The 21,692-nt window shown below is 34.8% G+C and overlaps 1 protein-coding gene across 15 annotated transcripts in view; it reads right to left on the reverse strand.

The window, feature by feature from the left end:
- Positions 1 to 21,692, reverse strand: part of LOC136843271 (protein abrupt-like) — a 196,769-nt gene that overhangs the window by 31,510 nt on the left and 143,567 nt on the right. For 2 of the 15 annotated variants that reach the window (XM_067111442.1, XM_067111437.1), the window contains one exon: positions 7,297 to 9,415. The exons of 11 other annotated variants lie outside the window; for them this stretch is intronic. In XM_067111442.1, the coding sequence (XP_066967543.1) occupies positions 8,790 to 9,415 (626 nt within the window). In that variant the 3' untranslated portion in view covers positions 7,297 to 8,789. Of the gene's footprint in view, positions 1 to 7,296; positions 9,416 to 21,692 lie in introns of those variants that run through there. 2 more of the 15 variants (XM_067111445.1, XM_067111444.1) reach the window with 1 other exon arrangement.

A 21,692-nucleotide genomic window follows, 5' to 3' on the forward strand; every position in this document is an offset into this window, starting at 1 on the left:
TTGCCCAAACAAGAGAATCTATAAAACGACCACCGACATAAGATACCCTGTTTGGCCAACTTTCATAAGCTCAATTGCAAAACGCAACATGAACTAGCGCCTTTAATGCTTGCACCCCGGGCTGTCAGTTTCCTTCCAGTTTTTAGTTTCTTTTTGTTAGAAACGCTGAATGGCAATGTCAATGATGCCGATTCTCATAAATCTTATCAGCAGATTCGAAGTATTTTTTTTTTATGATTGTCATTTCCTATTGCCTTATTTTCATTCATTGTAATTCTGTAGTCTAGCAAATGTTTGGCTGTTTCCTCATTTATATTTAATCACTTAAATTCCCGGTGGAAGCTTTCTTTGTAGATCACTGACTTTTCACTTGTTCTATATGATGTTTGTTCTTTTAGAGTAACTCTTCTTCTTCGTTTAACGTGCTATTCATGCACTGAAATACATATGCAAACTCAGCCACACACGCAGATAAACTAACAAAAATACACACAATTATTTATCTATCTTTTATATTTATATTTTTATATATATATATATATATATATATATATATAAATATTTAGATATATATATATATATATATATATATATATATATATATATATATATATATATATATATATATATATAAACATGAAGCTACAAAAGTCGTATAATATCCAATTCGCTGTACCTCGGAAATAATACCGAAGGGAAATTGTAGCTGGTGTGTGGTTCGTCATCTGGCGGACTCGATCCGGGACCAGTGGTCAGAGGCATGGTCTCTTTCTTAGACCATGGTCAGAGGCGTCACTGAAGTCGTTGGTTCTCGCTGTTCGGTGGATCGAGTCCGCCAGATGACGAACCACTTATCAATTATAATTCCCCTTTGGCATCATCTCCGAGGTAGAGCGAATTGGGTATTAAACGATATTTGTAGCTTAGAGTTTGGGTATACAAAATGTCACGGTGATGTGATAAAAATTCCACGACGAAAAGTGGAGCTAGTAATTTTATTTTATGGATATCATCAAGCTCACACTGAAACGAATACTTCAAACACATCGAACTTTAAACAAGTCATGTGTTTCTAAGGTCAGCTTCTTAATGACATCAAATTCACCCGCCTTAAGAGGAAAAAAAAAAGAAAGCTGATACCAGGTCACTGGAAAACACCAGCGATGGGTTCAACTTTCGTCCTTTAGTAAATGTAATAAACAAGGATTCAAGGAAGTTTCTTTGTGTAAATCAGTGACATGATTTCTCTGTCAGAATTCGTCCAGTCAAATCCATGGTGTCCGGCAATGCACTGGCTAACTCCAGCCTTTGCGCAGACTACGCAATTCCGACACGGTAATCACTTTATTGTCCAGACTCAAATAAATTAGCTGTTCCAAAGGGCTAAATTTGAACACAGGCACCCATCTATTTTCCATTGATCCTGCATTGCTTTTTTTTTTTACGTCCAGTTTATCATAAGTCAATACTGTAGCTATGTTTCATTAAATCGTGAGTCTAAAGTTGTCTGGTTCCAATCAAGTTTTTTTTCCTGCAATGATCTATACATTTCATGTTCATTACGCATCGATTCTTGTGGTATATATATCATCTAGTGAACATTAGAATGCATGAAATATATATTCACTAAATAAATGTATACCATTTCTCCACACTGGTTGACATTACAGTTAAAACCCGCACAATGGACTTTTCGAGAAGCGTGATTAATCTGGACCTGGATCACTTCCTTGCGGGTTTCTTTTGCTACGGCGACAAAGATGGTGCGCGCGCGTATGTATGTAGCCTGTGTGTATATATATATATATATATATATATATATATATATATATATATATATATATATATATATATATATATGCATATATATATATATATATATATATATATGCATACATATATACATTATATATACATATGCATACATATATACATAATATATATATATATATATATATATATATATATATATATATATATATATATATATATATTATATATATATATATAATTACGTAAATCGAAATTTGAATTTTGTTAAAGACATCCCATCGGCGCAAAAGCAAAGCCAGTGAACTCAGTAACACAACCGACGATGATTTGAGACACTGAAAAAAAAAAAAAACAATAATGACGAAAATAAACTCCAGATTTCAGCCAAACTTGGCGTGATTCCTGGGTATCTAAGCAAGACACTGAATACGAGAAACGCATTCCTTACAGCCTCTTTATCATAATAACAACCCTAGATATCTACTGTAACAAAAATCAACTTGACAAGAGGTTATAGAAAAAAAATATCCCGAGTAAACTTGCATATCTTGTTCAAAGTAAATACGAGCAGTAGTCTGTGTAATGTCATGATTATTATTATTATTCAAAAGATGAACCCTATTCATATGGAACAAGCCCACCAGAGAGGGGCCATTGACTTGAAATTTAAGCTTACAGTGAATATGGCGTTCATTCGAAAGAAGTAACAGACAGTAATGGGAAGTAAAGAAAGAGATCAGTTATAAAAAATCAGACTAATAAATAAATAAATAAAAATGTAAGTAAAATATTAAAATACAAGCTGAACTGTATTAGGGTAGTGACGCATTGCATCTTCGCTTGAACTTCTGAAGTTCCAATTGCACGACTTCCTCAGGCCTAGTCACACAAAATCAAAGTTTAGTAAAAGAATTAAAAAATCCATCAATCCCATTTGAAAAATCCCTGATTCATAACGATCATATCTGGAGACTATGCCTTCGGATGTCTGTTAACACTCAATGGCCCCTGTGAGCTTGTTCCATTTGAATAGGGTTCATCTTCTGGATAAAAATAATCAGTGCATTACTGCCCTAGTACAATTCAACTTGTATTTTAATATTTAACTCGTGTTTTTATTTATTTATTAATTTGTTAATTTATCTGCTGTTCTAATAACTAATCTCTTCCTGTATTTCTCATTACCTCCTGTTACTTCTCTCGAATGAACACCATATTCTTTGGCAGCTGGAGTTTCAAGTCAATGGCCCCTTTGGTGGGCTTGTTCCATATGAATTGGGTTCATCTTCTGAATAATAATAATAATAATAATAATAATAATAATAATAATAATAATAATAATAATAATAATAATAATGCAATCGCTTCTGTACTAATGACGAGTTCCTCTAATTTTTCTGTAAGATATTATACATTTCTAAAAAGTAATTTATCTCCAGTGACACTTTTTTGGGGATTATCTTAAGGGCATACAAGAAATTACTCTCTCAAACCCAAGTACTGTATACTTACTTCATTCAATGCAATATTTTACAAGGGATATATATATATATATATATATATATATATATATATTGTATATATATATAGTATATAGTATATATATATATATATATATATATATATATATATATATATATATATATATATATATATATATATATATAACTATCTATACAAATAAAAAAGTTTCATAAAGATTCTACCTAAATACAATAAAAAATATAAGCATTTACAAACGACTGTATACTTAGATATAAAAGAAGAAGAAGAAGAAGAAGAAGAAGAAGGAGAAGAAGGGGAGGAGGAGGAGGAGGATCCTGGTTATCAAATAAGACTTGAGGTGAAGTATTAAATCTTTATTGTTAGTATAGACTTGGAACATTTAACAATAATATACAGCAACATCTATAGTTTATATATCAATATTTTATACAATAATATATTCAACAATATATAGAATTAGGATCATCAAATATTTTTCACAGGAAAGGAATCTCGGCTTGTAGTTTCTTAAAAGATATATATATATATATTTAGATATAGGACTGTTCATTGATTTAGTACATAACGGCGTGTGTATGTATTTGCACATGTGTGTGTTTGATCTCATATATATATATATATATATATATATATATATATATATATATATATATATAAACACATATATATATACATATAATAGAGTGTGGGTGTATGTCTACCTTACTAATATTTAAAGAGCAAGAAGAAGCGTGAGATGAACAACATGATCCTGACATCAGTCGAAAGACTATAAACAACCATATTTTTTTTTATTTCAGTTGTCGCTTAAAAATAATCTATCACTTTAGAGATAAATCCCTCACAAGTATAAAATAGAACCCTATTACCCAAGAGCAGCAAGGAATAGCTGGTGGATACGAAGCAGCCATGATTTATATCGTTTAGTCAATAAAGGCCATTTTTTCAGAATTTTCAACATCAAAACTAAATGTTTGATTCCCTTAATTATATACTGTACAGGCACTTAGGCCCTACGACGTTTAAATTACCTGATAAAATCATCAAAAATCAACAGAGAGCGAGAGAATAGGTAAAAAATCAACTGAGAGAGTGCAAGAATACGTCCCCAATCAACTGAGAGAGAGAGAGAGAGAGAGAGAGAGAGAGAGAGAGAGAGAGAGAGAGAGAGAGAGAGAGAGAGAGAGAGAGAATCGACAAAACGGGAACACCTGTCTCACCCGACAGAAAACCAGAGAGAAAATCTGATTTAATGCCGTACTACGGCAAACAATTAATATTCATCTTTGTATACCAATCATGATTCTCGACGCTGAAACGACCTCTGTTCACTGGAAATATAAACCAGATGGTGACCAGTTAAGATGGAGTAAATTAAAACGAACTTTGAGCAATATCGACCAAATTTTAAATTACCGTCGCTGGATCTTCTACTCCCGGTTCAACTTCAACGGTCGCACATTTAAAAAAAAATAGTCTCACCGCGCCGTTCCCGTTGGGACGCAACAAGTGGTGTAGCCAATCTCGATTAAATTTGCGCTCAAAGGTTAGTGCTACGGCCAGTAATACTCTGCGGGACATAGTAATATAGTGTAACGAATTAAAGTTCTATAATGCAAGGTTGGCGTATATTTTAAAATTCGGTATTTTATCCCACAACGTTCGATGTGTCATTATTTATTTTTACACGCTTTCATTTAAATTGACTTCTGTGTCTCTGTCTGTTTGGGTTAAAACTTGTAACTCAATTTTCGACCAGGATTTGTTTGAGGTGAATAACTCTTCAGATTTGTCATACCTTCTTTGACTAGGTAGAACAAGTTATTAACTCTACGGACTTTTCTAACCTCCTTTGGCTCTACAGGCTATCACGTTCAATTTCGTTAGCTACAATCATAAATCGGTTACAATTTCTGTAAAAACTAAAAAGTATAAAATGAAAAATCTAAAAAAAATTAACACACGCTTTTATTAAAAAGCACTAAAGAGTTAAAAATAATTTTTTGAGACACCAGGATTTTCTTACAATTAATCATGTCTACAAAAATAAAAGCGTGGGTGCCAAACATGGAAGATGCTACAGGAAAAGAATAAAAAAAAAAATTTTCTTGTAGCATTTCCTTCCATTTTCGGCGTCCACACTTTTATTTTTGTAGACATGATTAACTGTTACAAAATCCTGGTGTCTCAAAAAATTATTTACTTATTTATTTTTTACTTTTTAGTGCATTTTAATAAAAGCGTGCTGACAATTTTTTTCTTATTGTACTCGATAATGGGTGAAAGTTACATTGCTCAAGTACAATCACCGTTGCCCTAGGAGAGAGAGAGAGAGAGAGAGAGAGAGAGAGAGAGAGAGAGAGAGAGAGAGAGAGAGAGAGAGAGAGAGAGAGACCCCTAGAAACTTGAAATGCTACCATAACTGATAATGTCAAAGGAATTCTCCAGCGGACAAAGTGAACACCTTCAGGACAAGGTTGATGGTGATGACAAAGAGGCTGATAGAAAATGATAGAACACTTCAAAGTCGATCGAAGTATGAGAACGTAGGAACACGGTGAAAAGGAAGAGAGAGAGAGAGAGAGAAAATAAAAGGAAGCAGCGCTACACAAGGCTCGAAGATGTGCGTGACGATGACCCAGGCATGACGCGACAGGGTCCCTCCCTCCCCGAACCGAATCCCGGGCAGGCAACATCACGATCACTGCCTCATTTTGCTCGGTTCTCACGCATGGGACGGAGCGTTCTTCCCCCGTTCCTTTTTCCTATTGGCTGCGTCTCCTCCGTTCCTTCCCGCCGTTTAATGAAACAGTCCGATTTCCTTTGACTTAAGCTCACGCTATTTAATTTTAGTCCTAAAATTTTGGTAACTGGAGCTCTAAGCTCACTGAAAGTACCTTTTAATAACGATCTGAAAGTTTGTTTACAAAAACCACCAACTCATCTGCTTGAAATTGCTGGTTACGTAACGCTGTTTTTCCTTGCTATTCTTGGGTGTGATTTAACCGAAGTACTGAAAATCTGCTGTCTGTCCTGTCAAGGCCGACAAGAGAAATGCAAAAATGCCCTGATTCAGAGCAGGATTAATCCTGATTCAGAGTGGCCATGTGTATTCATCGGGTGAGTGTGCGTGTAGGAATGACAAGAAGATGCAGAAGTGTGTGTATATCTGAGGGAGTATGTTTGTGTGCGTGTTTTTTTTTAAAGTACATGTTCTATTTTTTATGGTTTACGATTTCGCACCTTCATACAAGAACAAGATCACGATAATAAATGTCTCTTTTCGCTTCGTAAAATAAAATGGATACACAGACTGATAGATTTATCTCAGAACGAAAAATATGATAAAAATGTGAACATATGTTATTATGGAATTAAATAAATTGTGTATGAACACAAATGGAAAGTACCCTTAGGAAACCACTGAGTTCTGAAACAAAAATTACTTGTAATTTTGCTTTTAAAGGACTGCAGAAAGCGCAAGGCTGTTAGCAATGCGCAATTTAAAGATTTCCCTCGACTACAGTAATCCCTAATGTACTACTGTGTATTCCTGAACAACTCGTACTTCATTGAATTATCTTATGATAATAGTTAACAATTCACCTTCTCACTCGCAAAACAAAAATACATATCCATTCTGATAAAACATTTATATATAGATATATATTTATATATAGTTATTTATAATAGATTAGAAACAACTGATTTCAACGTTTTAATAATATAACCCTGATTCCCAGCCTTCCTTAACACACTATCATAGTTTTTTACATCTTTATAAAATATATATTTATAGATTGCCCTCTTCTAACCATTCGTTTAATATCACGACACATCGATAAGCAAGATCAATATTTTATATATATATATATATATATATATATATATATATATATATGTATATGTATATATATATATATATATATATATATATATATATATATATATATATATATATATATATATATATATATATATATTTTATAAACAGTATATGTTTTAAAATACCGTCTTTATTAAAGTGCAGAAATTATGTGATTGATTTTCTTCTTGCGCTTCCAAAATTACTTTTGTCAAATATTGATGATAATGTTACAAACAAAAAGGAAATCATTCCTCGAATACAGATTTAGCCTAAAAAAAATACCAGTAGATGATTGGTTGTTTTACTACATCAAAATATGGAAAGTGTTGCCCAGAAGATATGCCTTGAGATACAGATAATATTCAGAGCAACGGAAGAAACTGGAAAAATAACGAAACGTTAAACTAAACTTTACATTCAAACCAAGATTTCTGAGCTAATTTAAGTACAATCGTCATTAAGAACATTTCATTTAATATTGCAATATCTTTAGTACGTAACAATGTACTCCGCATTTTATTCAGTTACGTGGACTGAATACATGTGTATATATATACATTTGCAGTTATATATTTACACATATTTACACAATTATAGATTTGAGAATCTGCTTTACTTCCTAATAATGAATGACGAGTAACAATGTTTGGTGAGAGGAATTAAGCTTAATAATAAACAGATGGTGGTGACTTCAGGAGTTATTCGGGAAAAAGGAGAATACATGAAACAATGAAAATAAAACGAACATTGTTGGACACGAAGACAAAAAAAAAAGGAGAAAACAAAAAAGAAAACAATCTGTATCACAACTAAAAAATAAAATCAACTGTCTCAAGAACAACAAAACCAGAACTGGATAAAATATAAGGCTACTGAACTGAATATGGCTACGACAGCACCTGATTCCTACGTGAACCGAAAGAAATCCTGCCAAACATTTATAGGTCTACTTTCGTCACTTCTCCCGACTTGTGTGAGAAATTGTGAAAAAATGGTGCAACGAGAATGTGTTGAACGGTTCAATAGAGTTAAAGTGAGAGGTTACAATTGGCACGTTGTGGTTGAGGTGGAATGGGTGTTGTTGAGGCCGTCGGTTACGAACCATCACAGATTTATACAGCGTACATTGCGTTGTTGCTCATTTCGGCTCCTTTCTTATTTTATTCTCCTGCTGGCGCTGGCTTAATCACGTCCATCCGACTTGCAACTAAGTGTCAGCAACTGACGCAATGAAGTCTCAATGAATACGTATTTTTTTTCTTTTTTCTACACGTCACGCCCCCTACTGTTATTTCACTGACTGCCTTCCCTGGCAGTCTCATAAATGCCATCACGACTAACACAGGTGTATGAATACCCGAGAATACAACAGAATCCGTCCATGGAGTAAGGATGTGTGTGCGGAGTGTGACGGACAATTCTGCGTCGAACAACATACTGTATAATGAAAGGGGAATCGGGAGGGTATGCCTGTCTGTCTGTACATGCGTGTGTGGGTACGTGTTGAGAGGTACGGTGTTCGTGTGTATGTGTCTGTAGGGGTGCACGTGTGGCCTGGGCCTGCGTGACTGTAGGTCATAAGGCTATCACAGCTAGTAGTGTGGTGGGGAGGTGGAGGCGGCGCTCCAACCAAGCACCACCCTCACGGGGAGGTTCTGGAGGCTGCTGGCGGTTCCGGGGGGCGGGGCTCCCCGTTGCTACCGCTACTGCTGCTTCTACTACTGTGCTGTCGGCCGCTGACTCCTCCAGTTGTTACCGAAGGGACTGTCCAAGAGACAGCAGGTTGGTGCAAGGGCTGTTGGTGGTCGGGTGCTTCAGACGGCGGGAGCAAGCCCTCCTGAGAGCTGGCCGCCACGGCTGCAGCAGACGCGAGAGCCGACAGACTGAGGGAGTTGTGGTAGGGGGGATGGCGGTTGCCTTCTCTCCAGCGGGCGGGGCAGCCGTACTTATTCTTATTGAGGTGCCGCAGCAGGTCCCACCTGCGGGAGAAGAGTTTGCCGCAGCCCGGGCAGGAATGAGTGCCTCTGTGGACGTGTTGGTGCTGGTAGTAGGATCGAGGGTGCCGGAATACCTTCTCGCAGTCCGGGCAGGGGTACAGCCTTCCCCCGCCACCGCTATTGGCTGCGGTCATCGCGCACTCGCCGCTGGCAGCATCTACGGCGTCGCCCAGGGACAAGGGCTTGCTTTTCCCGAGAGCACCAACACCACCACCACCGCCGCTACTACCCTCTTCGACCATCGTCGCCCAGGCCACCACCAGCGCGCCAGCTGCCGGAGAACACCACACGGATCAGTCTCAGCGGCGCATACATCAGTTCTTTTTTTTTTTTTTTTATTTAGCAAAGGCTCTATGGGTGGGGCAGGCTCTCTCATTCTCTCGCTCTCTCTCACCCTCTGTACTCTAGCCGGGGGCCCTTCTAGCCAAAACATACCCAGCAGACCTTCCTGTCTTTACTTCTCTTTCGTTTTAATATTCAATCTATTTTACATCAGAGCACATTTTTCAGTTAAAAGTCAAATCTAGTCATATTACGCCCTTCCGAATATATAAAATATGACTGCAACCTCAACCACTGTGATGGAATCAAAATATTTAGCAACCAGTTGCCTTTAAGTAGATTAGTCAGTTAAAAAATGATACTTAGACAATATTCATTAATCTTCATCAAGAAAATGTAAGAAATATGAATTTAAAACAGGGGCGGGGGACTTCAGAACAGCACAAACCTGTTATCTGAATTGTGAGGGAAATCTACTCGGGACCCATCTCATGACCAGTCACTCCATCCAACGGCTCCTCCCTCTGTAGTAAGCTCCTCCCTGCCTCTCTTCACACAGGTCCTTCTGCATGATCACCCACCCCTTCCACCAACCCACATCCACCCATCCCACAACCAGAGTTGAATCACCCTTCTTCCCCCATCCACAATACTCCCCCACCCACACCTTACCATGAGGCGAACATCACGCATTCAGGCAACTGCCACGCAACAGCCCTCTTCTCTCTCCCCAACCCCTACCCCACTCCCCTTACGGTCCAATCCCCCTGTTCCCCTTCCCCTTTTCATACTAACATACCGTCATTTCCCGAATACTCCAAAGAGCAACAGCTGACTTTCCTAGTACCACGTTGTCTCTCAACACAATACGCACCCAAAATATTAAAAAAAAGAAGAAAAATGTACAAAGAAACAATGTCTCGAAAAACGGGTTGCTTTAATGAAGCTATTAATACAGAATACCTTAGTAAAACACAAAAAGGGAGGGAGTTATTGCCTTATACCACGCACACTGTGCTATCCTGCCTGTAGATATGTGTGTGTGTGTGCTGGGGTAGGTGCAAGCGTAAGCATGACTCCCTAATTTGTATACATGTGTGCTTCCATGCATCCTGATAAAGTGTGAAGTGCTCTGGTACCTAACTTCGTCACATAATCGTTCTCCCAATAAATTATTCTTTAGAGAAGAAAGGCAAACCGAAATGTGATGGATGTCCCCTAACACCACCTCCAACCTTACATTCGAGGGATATATGAAATAACGGGAAATAAAGTCCTTTACAAAGTCTTTACAAAGTTGTCAGAACCCAAATCAACTTTGTATATATATATATATATATATATATATATATATATATATATATATATATATATATATATATATATATATATATATATATATATATATATATATATATATATATATATATATATGCATATATATGCATATATATATGCATATATACACATATATGTATATATGTATATATATATATATATATATATATATATATATATATATATATATATATATATATATATATATATATATATAATATATATATATATATATATAATGCACACATTAGCAAATAACACTACAAACTCCTGGCTTGTCGTCCTCTCTAGTCATTACCCAAACAGACAGTCTGCTATTCTACTATTTCAGTCGATCAAAAGAAAACGTCCTCCCGCGAAAAGGTAAGAAAAACTCGATGTACTCTGAAAAGACCACCTAGTATATCAACTTCACTAACGTCAAATGAGTCAGAGATCGTATTAGCTGCTCGTCCGGCGCAAACTTCACGAAAAACGAAAACTGCAGGACCGTTAAAAGATATTCGAATACCACTTCATCTTTGAAGGTAAAACTTACCGTCGCCATTCCACTTCTCCAACTATCAGAGACTTGTGCTTGTCGAACAAACACAGAAATTAAGTGAATGCGCGCAGGTTTCATTGGATTAACAGTCGATATACCAAGTGTCCGTATACACATGAAATGATTCTACAATAATGTGAACAAATGAAAATCACTCCAAGCAACAAATGGCAAAGTCAACATTCGACTGAAATAAAATGAGAACAGCAGAATTATTCTAACGGTCGTCAATGACAATGCATACGGTCATGCGTTTAATGATACTGGCCCACAATGGGCTCAGAATAATTATACAAGATGTAAGTATACAAGTATAGGCTACACTTGTATACTTACATCCTTGGTAAATACACCAAATGCATACTTACATACACATATATATACAAACATCTGTATGTATATATATATATATATATATATATATATATATATATATATATATATATATATATATATATATGTGTGTGTGTGTGTGTGTGTGTATAATATATTGTATATATATATATATATATATATATATATATATATATATATATATATATATATATATATATATATACATATATACATACATATATATATATACATACGTATATAATTTCTGGATCTCTACGCCTTCCCACAAACATAACCCATGTTCCATGTCCCTAATTCAGCGGGCCAGCAAGTACATTGTGGCACGGATTAACTCGTGACAATAGCAACAAACTTCGAAAATTATCCTACGCACAAAGGGAAACGCTTAATAGAGAACCGCATAAAAATTGATGGACTGCGTGAGTGTTTATGGTTTCGGGATATTCTGAAACTACATAATTTAATGGTGACAGAAAAATAAAAAAATTTAATCGTACAACAAATGGCGAATCTTTCTCGCTGGTAGTCGTGACGAAAAACTAACCAGATATCTGCATTTCAGGTTTGCTTTTTTTTTATTTGTCTTTTTCGCAAGGTCTGATTCTTATCGCTAGACGTGAACAGAATAAAACAGAATAAAGAATTTAGGCCAAAGGCAAAGCGCTGGGATTTATGAGGTCATTCAGCGCTAAAAAGGAACCTGACAGTAAAAAGGTTTGACAGGTGTAACAAGAGGAAAACCTTGCAGTTGCACTGTGAATCACCTGTTAAGAGAAGGTGGAAAGTAAGACTGAAGAGAGAGAATATGAACGGACGTGCAGTAAAACGAATAAAAGTGGTTGCGGCTATGGGCCGAAGGGACAATGAAAAGAACCCTAAAGTAATGCCTGCACTGACGGCACTACCCCCCTACAGGATACCCCCATTTTGTAACAAACTGCCATCGTTATTATTGCTGATTAACTCGTCCACCCAGTCGTCTAACTAACCACTTCTCATGCACTTCAGAATCCTTGGACGAACCGGACGAATAATGCATATTTATCCTAAATGTTACGCTTCAACATCTGTTATAGTAAGGACTTCTTTACGCAGAAATTCACAAAGCTTGCCTATTAATTGGTCTCAAAATGCTAAAAAAAAAAAAAAAATATTTCCCAAATAAGTATCTCCCTTACCGGGGTAGGATATCAATAATCTGGAACACACGTACCCATGTAAGTTTTAACATTTCTTTGGTTATGAGAGAGAGAGAGAGAGAGAGAGAGAGAGAGAGAGAGAGAGAGAGAGAGAGAGAGAGAGAGAGAGAGAGAGAGAGAGAGGCCATGGAAAATCAAGCAGGTTCTACAGCTTCCAGATTGTTTTTAGACGGGGTCTAATCCTATTCACAACTCGTGATGTACTTCCATCATACGTTTCTTGACACTGTGCAATTTTTCTCCAAAGACTGCTTTTCTACAATGCTGCTAGAATCACTTCACTGTGTAGCTTGCTTTTCTATACAAGAATGCAGGGTCTAAACATTTGCAAATCTCGCGTAGCTTTAACTCTTTCACGAAAATTAGATTATGGTAGATGTTGAAATAATCTTAACATCCCCCTTTCTTTGGGAACATTATGTAAATTTTCTATGATTTTATTTTCCTCAAATGTAGACAAAATTATGCCAGCTTTTCCTGTGATCACACAAGTACTTGAGAACTGAGGAACAAGAAAAAGCAGAATACTAGAATTCATAGTTCCGACACTAAATATTGCCTTGAAGTTAAGTAAAGTATGAACGGAAAATGTAGCAATTCAGAAGAAGGCAGCACAACATACAAATCACTTTACATTATGTTAAAATACTAAGCTGAGCTGTGAGTCTCTTTAGAAAATAATTCGGTAGTTAAAATTTTCACCCTTAAAAATAAAAACAATTTTCTGATCACTTTCTTCTTTAAAAAATCAGTACAACCAAGATAACCCGTCTTGGTTAATTGGTCAAGGAAGAGTGTGTGTCTATATATATATATATATATATATATATATATATATATATATATATATATATATATATATATATATATATATATATATATATATATATATATATATATATATATATATATATATATATATATATATATATATATATATATATATATATATATATATAATATAAAATAATTTTGGCCTGTTCAGTGTGAATGGGTTTTGCTTATTCTGAGTAACAATAATAGTGACAACAACTTTAAGACGTTTCAAAATATTTGTTCTTGTTAAAAATCACACCAGTATATAAAAAATTATTTTCACATTAAAATAACTTGTGGGTAACCTCATGAGGAACGCATTACCTTTCATATAACAATTTGTTTGTTTTTTCTTTTCACAAGGGAAATGCTTAAACATGTGTTACTCACGTTAGTGATACTAAAGGTTTGAAATTTATATAAAAATTCCTGTAGCATTTGCTGGATTTTTTTTAATGAGTAACAGCATATTGGATTTTTTTTACAAATATAATCCACATTTTCAATTCAAGACTAATCTTCAATTTTGGCTCAATACAATGATAAAAAATCATGATACTCTTATATAAACAAATGTAAAATGGTATGATGTTGAAATCATATTAATTTACTTTGGGGTTTTACTGTACAGTCCTTCTCTATACTCATACTGTCTAAGTACATTATTTACGGTTACTGGACTAAAGAGAGAAACATGACTAACTGACAACAGTGACCCTAGTGGGCTTTCACCAGTCCTGTAAACAACTAGGCTTACAGCTTTTACATAAAACGCTGCTATATTTTGTTCACATGGATTACTAATTGTTCAAGCCATTTCAAAAAACAAAATTTGTCTTTTCCATTCAACTGTTCTTTCAGTGCAAGAATCATTTAAAATTACAGTAATAGGACGCAAACAATTACGGAGTTAAAAGGAAAATGATCCAACCGTACAAAAATTATCAGTAATGTAAAAACAAAAAAGGAAAATGTAGACAATGGCATGTACCAAAGGGTACAAAATTGTAAATCACTTTTTCTGTGGTACTAAGAAGTAATGTTATAAAGTCCAAACTTGCTTAAGAAGTTCCCGCCTTTTGACTGTAATGTTCCATTTCTCCTTATTACATGAATACAAAACTATAAATGGCTTTGTGTCAACCAGGTACAACAATCCTTGTAAGTCAATGATACTCTTTATAAGGTCCTCCAAAAGCAACACTCCTTGTAAGTGGGAAAAATTCTTAAACATACAACATACAACAAAATACACAAAACTCTTTACAACAGGAATCTTGCTCAAATGGCTGCAACACTACAAGACATTAAGGCTGTATAAAGCACGAAGCAGTTCTGTGATTTCAGTTTGCTGCTGTTCAAGGGATTGCTGTGACAGAATCCTCTTTAGTCTAAAGAGTCTGAATGAATTAGCAATTTTCATTATAAAATAACAGCTTAACTGCTTTTTGCATGTATTCAGCCTAAGTACAGCACATGCACTGCATGCAGCCATGCAACTCTTGGATAAAATACTCTCTACAGAATACCTTAACTGTGAGGCAATATACCAAATAAGAAAGTTAAGAACTGAGGCAAAAAGGTTGTACAGTAATTTCTATTCAAGTCCCTTCAACTTTTACTCTGGTTCAAAATTCGAACCTCACAAATTAACTTCAGAACACAAAAATCCCTAAAATATTTACTATATAATAATTAATTTTGTACGAACTTAAATATGGTTACCAAATTTAATTGTGTAGAAACTTGCTACTGGGTATAATTCCACCAAGAATTTTGACTGAAGTTATTGTATGAAATAATGGCAACTGAAAAATTTGACACATTAGCAAAATAAGACAGAAATCAAAAGCATACCCCCATCCATAACAACTGCCCTCAAACGTCATAGAAAATATAACGAAAAGCCTTTGCAACAGCAGTTTAACATTACGTGGTTTTACAGTGTAAAAAATGAAACCACCACTTCAATAAAACACTTTGTAAACCTCAGTTCTACCTGAAAGACAGACAGACTTTCTCTCAGTCAGACGAGACAGTAGATAAGATGGTAACAAACCCAGTCAAAACCCTTTAGAGGCATAAAAAGTGAAAGCATCTTTGAAGAAACTAATGACTGCACAAGAAAATTCAAAAGCTAACCAAGAAAGCAAGATGAGGAAACATGGCAAACTTGAAAGGTATATAGAGGTGATGAAACAGTAACTATATTTTAGAGCAGGTTGTGTTAGTTATTTTCTAAAATTAATTATACTGGTCGAGAGAAAGGCAACAGAGCACTGAAACCAATTCTTCCCTATATTTCATATTCATCATGAAAGTTTCCATAAGTTTATGGATCCCAAAAGAAAAAACAGAGGGTGTATATTAAATACGATAATTATAAAACAGGGATGTATTCTCAGTACAAAAGCAAGCCACTGATAAAAGAGTTTGGTTTGCTCTCAAGGTAAGTTTTTTATGAAGATAAAATATACACTATAGAATTCCATAAATGAAATTAAAAACAGCTTCGCAGGACTGATACACCTGTTTTCAACTGTATAACAGAGGCATCACCAAGATGAAAGTACAGTTTAGCCAGCAAAAATGCACATGGATTGAGATGTCTGGAAATGCCCATATGCATGTAATAAACCACATTACTGTACTGAGGTTTTCTCCAAGTATCTTTTAATGCCAAAAGGCAAATAGCACAGTAATAACTGGGTTAGAGCCAATCCACACCCTATGTATATTCCATGCTTCAAATGATATCTGACTTGTTCCTGATGAATCCCCTGAACCTAATATGAGACATTACTAAACAATGGGCAACCCTGGAGAGCTCATGACCAACAGTTCTGGTCTATTCTAACGTACTGGGATTTGTATGCCATAAAAAAAATTGTTGCTACCAACTGCAACTCTTCCAATTCATCTAAATGATACACTCTACAAGGAAGTTATTTAGCAACTAGTAGTCACCTATAAAGTATGGCCATAAATCAAACAATGATCAACTTACTGGACTCCTGATATATGTACCGACTCCTTGCCAACTCTGTAATTAATTACGTCTGCTTTGTTTCTTATCCTAACATGAAAATTTGCATTCTGCAAATACTTAAGAATATGTAATTTCTTCTTTTCATAAAACCATTACATTACAGCTTTAATTTTAATTTGTTCCATATCCAACTTTTTAATGCAAAGAACATAACAATAATGTGCTTTTACGAGAAAGTATGTGGAGAAAAATGGGATTCTGGGCAGTTACACCCTTCTTGTTTTTATCAAAATGTAATGTGTACTCCTTAAGTATCAGGTACCTATAATTGAAAATAATATTGATTTTAAAGTACAGATGAACAAGTCTAGGATACTAAAGCCTCATTACACTTTTTTTTATTTCCAATCTAACATTACCAAATGAAGGATTTCATCTGCCTTTAAAAAATGCAAATGAATACAGTACTATATGAATAATTTTCTATTGTCTACTCTGCTATGTATTTCCAGGGTTCACACTCTTATCCTATTAAGAAGTCAAAGATGAAATTCAGAAATATTAATTCTTTAGTCACATAAATCATAGGTCTGATTAACTAGTTGAGCCCTGTCAGTCCTAAGGAAATGTTTTAAAGCCTTCATTCTTCTAGGCAAAAAATATTGTTCCCATCTGGTCTTTAGCAGCTGACTCACATTTTAAAATGTTGGACAAAAACTTGAGTTCTATTAGATTTCTTATCCCTGATCTTGATATTAATCAATTACCTCATCCTTTAATAACCTCAGTGTACTGTACTTGTTGCATATGATATTTCATAATTCCAGTCATTCTTTGTATTCAGGTCTCCTCAGATTATGAAATCCCACAGGTAGTACTAGATAAGCAGTTAATTCTAAGTCTTGCCTCTTCTTCTGTGAGGTTCCATACTGCACTTTCCTGTAAGTGTTATTGCTATTGTGACTAATTGTGGAATGATCTTCCTAATCCTGTAGCTGAATTGTTGGACCTTCAGAAGTTCAAGCTTGAAGAGAGTGATTTTTTGTTGAGCAGGTCAACGCAAGTCTCACGTCATGGTTTATTTTTTATTTGCACTATGTATTTATTTTACTTGTTATACATCTTATTTCTTGTTATTCATCTTATTTGTTTTTCTGTGCTGTTTCTCTTTCATTGTTTATTCTTCACTGGTCAACTGGCTTTTCTGTACTCAGGTGCTTTCCTATTGGGGCCCTTGGGCGTTGTAGCATTCTGCTTTTCCAACTAGAGCTGCATCTTGGCTTGCAATAATAATAATAATAATAATAATAATAATAATAATAATAATAATAATAATAATAATAATAATAATAATAATAATAATAATAATAATAATAATCTATTATAGCAGCTTTTGCTCCTCTATATGGTACTTTTCAATACATATTTGTATGTCTGATTTTTCAGTATAAATAAGGGACACCTTTTTCATTCAATCCACTTGCCGAACAATTGTCAGTTCTTTCTTTCCTTGATACCTCTGATCTTTTCAGCTACACAGCAAAAGGACAGTCATTACAATAAGAAAAATGTCATCAAATTTATCACTCACTCCATTTTCTACTTCATGAGACACTGTTAAGTAATTAGCTTCAAACTTTTCTTCAGTGCTAATGTCTCCTGCAAGCACTACACATAAAATGGAAACAAAACCATCCGCTAGAAGTCAAATGCTAATTTGGGCCAACAGGCATCTATGGATGATGGCAATCTCAACTGATCTAAAAGTTTTCCATCATGACCCTGTACAACCTGGCCAAAATATCTTTTATGCACCTGTACTTATTTAAGGTCAGTTCTTAGCTGCAAATTAAGTAAAGTTCAATTCCTATTAGTAACTGAAGCAACTTGTTTAAGGATTCTTGCACCTTTACAGTATGTGTTAGATAAAGACTTCAGTTCCCCTGTAAATATGACAGTCTCCAAAACTACTTAATAACAAAACTGCTGAGCCTGTTCTCACTATGCAAACTATACTAGTTCCAAGCACACATACTGTAAAGTGAAAATGAAGCATATGACATTCTTCAAGCTCTTCTTTTACTGAAAACAATTTCTCCATGATAACTGTGTGACACTCCTAAAGTGAGCAACATTCTTTCTTAACTGACAATGTAACTTATATGTAGAGTAGTTCCTAATGCCAAAATAGCCTCTCAAAACCATTTGTAAGTTGGTATAAAAAAAAAAATGAGTTTAAAGTGTTGGTGAAAATTTGAAGGGAGCTTACAGTAAATTATGATACAGATTATACCCACAAAAATTGAATTGTATGCATAATACTAATTATTGGTACAGAAAATAGAGAGACATAATGAAGGACATTTTTGTCATTATTTAACAGTATGGAGAAGGCTATGTTTCTCAATAAAACTGAAAAGCTGTTAAAATAATATGGTCAAGCGTAATAATGGGGATAAAGATGGATCAAGCCACGTTTTCGACAGTACTGAAGCATGTCAAGGCTTTGCAGTGATACTGCATAAGAATTTTTTGAAAAAACATTAACTAGAGAAGTCCACAGTATATTTTGCCTTCCAGAAGTTGTATTTCAACAGAGATATTTCACATTCACACCTGACCCCTGATCCCCTTTATCTGCCAAGAACAACCAGATTTGCTGAACAGCAGCACCAATATGCAGTAAATGTGCTTCATTGTCGAACTTCTCAGTTCCACAGGTCCTATATTCCCCACACTGCTGGACTGTGGAACAGCCTCCATGAGGATGTCGTGCAATTGGAACTTCAGAAGTTCCAATGAAGATGCAATGCATTACATACCACCCAAATACAGTAGTATTCTTGCATTTTAATACATTTTGATCTTTTTATTATTAATTAGTTTTCTTTTTTAACAAAAGGGATCTCTTCTTTCTGTATTTCCCTTTACTTCCTCTTGCTTCTTCCTAATGAACACCATATTCTTTGGAAGCTTGAATTTCAAGTCAATGGCCCCTGTGGACTTGTTCCTTATGAACAGGTTTCATCTACTGAATAATAATAATAATAATAATAATAATAATAATAATAATAATAATAATAATAATAATAATAATAATAATAATAATAATAATAATGATAATGGCATAAAAGCAATTCAGGTTAAAGTTCTGAAGAATTCAAACAAATACCTTTCTCTAAAACAAACTAACACAGAGAACGCTTCCATTAGGGTAAGAAGTTGTAAAAATAGAGATGTTAAAAAGGATTACTATCCATACACAAAGCAACCAGTTCACTGCCCAAGTCACTCAGTATTTGTGATAAACTATGACCCCAGTTGGTGGTCTTCAAAGGAGCAAGGATTCTCAGTCTTACTGACAAAAATTGCAAGGTAATGCAGAAGATTAAAAGAAGACAAACCACTTGGACCAGAAGCATTGAAAATACTCAGAAAAATAACCTCCAAAAGGATGTGCATGGTAAGAAGAGGAAAGTTGAATCTTATGAATTTTTACAATGGGAGCAAAAACCAGATCAGATTTCATCTGGGTGCAAGAACAATTTCCCTTTTGAAACAAAACTTCATACATGGCAATTCCTAACATGATTAAATGACCAACGACTACCAGGAGAATGAGAGGCCTATTGCAGATGCTCTCGTAACAAGACAACCAAGGAAAAGACAGCCAAAACACAGATTACCGGAAAAAAACTTAAATCTGAGAAGGGAACACATTCCTGAATCAGATATTGTGATATCACCATGTGGTTCCAGTCAGGATTTTGGGTGTTAAAGCAAAAATACCTTTTTTCAAAATTAAAGAAAGAAGTCCACATGCTAGACAGGCCACAGTGCTTAAGTTCTACAAGAGAGCTTGTGTAGTAAGAAATGAATGGGGATCAAGGAAGTTACAAAGTGTACATAAATGGGTAAACCTTTACATTTCAGTTAACCAAATATTCCTTTCTGCCATACCATAAAACAAGAGAATAGGTCCTGTATTTACTTGTGATTGTAAAAAGGTTTGAAAAAATTAGATGAATTTGCTGTTTCCCACCTTTGTTTTTATACAGTACCTTACTACATTTTATTTTAAACAACACTTGGAAAAGTAGTCTGTATATTTATATTCTTTATGGTGAATATGAATACCACAACCCATGGGCCCGAAGCCTATAAAATATCTGAAAAAACTTTAGTTCCTATAATCCATATAATACTGTAAATGGATTTTGTAAATAATCATTATGCAAATGACACAGGACTTAAAAGACCAATGCAAGAGCTCTAAAACCACCCTGACATAATTTAATGCCATATAATGTGAACCACCATGCTACAAATGACACCCAGCAATAAAAGAAGTGAGGCTATTATATACTGTGCTTGGATGTAGATGCAAAAGGACCCTATGCAAATAAGAATGGACCATAAGGAGAATTACTACATACCATATTTCACTAACTACTACTGTATTCAGAAGGATCAAAGATAAGGTAATGACCATATATTTGTCTCAAAAGAATAAAGGTGGAATGGAAGCAATCACTATGGTGTACATACTCAGAATTCTGCAATTCTGAGACAGAGAAGCTCAAAGATTCTGAACAACAGCAAATCCATAGAATAATATACAGTTGTGAGAACAATGAGAACAAATAAATGCATGTAGAAGATCAGTAATCTTCAAGTATTTCCACAGATATCCAACATTCAAACCAGAAACATGACTGTACTGAAGGATATAGAATGAACCTTAGAAATCAAACTAAACAGTTAACAATATTAAGGAGGCTACACTTCTAACAATTCACTTGTAAAAGATTTGCAACAATCCCAAGAACATTAATAAAGTGAACTAAAAGAAAGTCATGGCTGGAACCAGTACCACTATCAAGAAAGTACTGTACCATGTCATCAAAGGTTGAGTCAGCAATGTTCCAAAGGTTAACATCCCTGACATATGTGGATACTGTACGCATTAAAAAATCAATGAAAAATGAGATTAAGAAGTGTGACATTTGTAGTTTTATCATGT

This window comes from Macrobrachium rosenbergii, chromosome 11 (genome assembly GCF_040412425.1).
Source record: "Macrobrachium rosenbergii isolate ZJJX-2024 chromosome 11, ASM4041242v1, whole genome shotgun sequence".
NCBI classification, from domain to species: Eukaryota; Metazoa; Arthropoda; class Malacostraca; order Decapoda; family Palaemonidae; genus Macrobrachium; species Macrobrachium rosenbergii.